Source organism: Atta colombica, unplaced genomic scaffold, assembly GCF_001594045.1.
Source record: "Atta colombica isolate Treedump-2 unplaced genomic scaffold, Acol1.0 scaffold78, whole genome shotgun sequence".
NCBI classification, from domain to species: domain Eukaryota; kingdom Metazoa; phylum Arthropoda; class Insecta; order Hymenoptera; family Formicidae; genus Atta; species Atta colombica.
Window position 1 is genome coordinate 377,797 of NW_017259570.1, and position 1,231 is coordinate 379,027.

The 1,231-nt window shown below is 31.9% G+C and overlaps 1 protein-coding gene across 1 annotated transcript in view; it reads right to left on the reverse strand.

Moving 5' to 3' along the window:
* LOC108692634 (pyrimidodiazepine synthase-like) overlaps positions 1 to 1,183 on the reverse strand; it is a 1,587-nt gene extending 404 nt beyond the window's left edge. The window contains exons 1-5 of the mRNA XM_018200979.1: positions 1,081 to 1,183; positions 746 to 903; positions 488 to 652; positions 283 to 415; positions 6 to 127 (exon numbers count right to left, since the gene is read on the reverse strand). Of these exons, the coding sequence (XP_018056468.1) occupies positions 6 to 127; positions 283 to 415; positions 488 to 652; positions 746 to 903; positions 1,081 to 1,105 (603 nt within the window). The 5' untranslated portion in view covers positions 1,106 to 1,183. The remainder of the gene's footprint in view (positions 1 to 5; positions 128 to 282; positions 416 to 487; positions 653 to 745; positions 904 to 1,080) is intronic.
* Between the last annotated feature and the right edge of the window lie 48 nt (positions 1,184 to 1,231).

Consider the following 1,231-nt stretch of genomic DNA (forward strand, 5'->3'; position numbering starts at 1 on the left):
TTTACCATATGGGGAAATTTCTTCTTATATCTAACAACACTTGCATATTGTTTGTGAAGTAGAGTTAAAGCCTTTCCAACATCAAACCAAGACCACATTAGAATGTCTAACATACTCGGATTGCTTCCTAAAATAAAAAAATACAATTTTATGTCGATAAATGTACTTATTTCAGTCAAGAACAAACGAAAAATTAATTTTTTAACAATGTTAGAAGAAAGGATGTATAAAGAGAAAAAGAAAAAAGTAGAAAAAAAATGGGAAGAGTAGATTTTTACAAACCTCCGAAAAAAATTGTCTTGCGTACATCAAGCTCCTCTTCATATTTTTGTAAGTTATCCATTATCTCGGCGAGAATCTCTTCGAATTGTCTCTTATCCTTCTCATATACGATATTCGTAATAATATCTACAATCTGTAAAAACATGACACAATTATTAAAGGATCATTTCTAAGAAAGAGGAGAAATCTCGACGTCGTTATGTACTTTAGATAAATCATCTATCAGTTCCAAATCACGACTTTTTGTTTCTTCATTGTACAGAGGAGGCTCAGGATATTTCTCATCCAGATAGTTCGCCACTGTGACAGATTCCGTTACTACTGTACCATCTGAATCTACATAAACCGGTACCTTGCCAACTGGATTAATCTAAAAAAAATTTCCATACACGCAAGTAATAAAATCAAAAACTCTTTCGATTTTAACATAATGTTATTGTTTTAAAAATGATTCAATGCGTACTTGGAGAAACCACTGCGGCTTTTTCTGTAAATTGATATTGACAATATCGTATGGAATCTGCTTCAGACTGAGCACATGATGTATTCTCATAACAAAAGGGCAAAACACCATGCTGTATAGACGCGCCCGACCTTTCACTTCCACTGGTTTCTCGGAACCTAAAATAAAAAGTTTTCTTAAAGAAGAATTAATATAATATGGTCTCCATCGATGACACTGTGCGATGTACATATTATAGACATTCTATTGAATTTCCATAAGCACCATTTACCTTTTGTAAAGCCTTCCTTTTATAGCACAGATGCTTAACAGACTTAATTGATCATATTACTCACCGTCTGCTAAATGTAAGGAATTCATCTGGACAATTCTTCTTCTGGATTTTTATGTAAGATTCTTTAAGATATTGCACAAATGCCAAATTTTAAACTAAGACTGTATCTGTACTATCAGCTATCATTTATATATATATATTTATATATATAT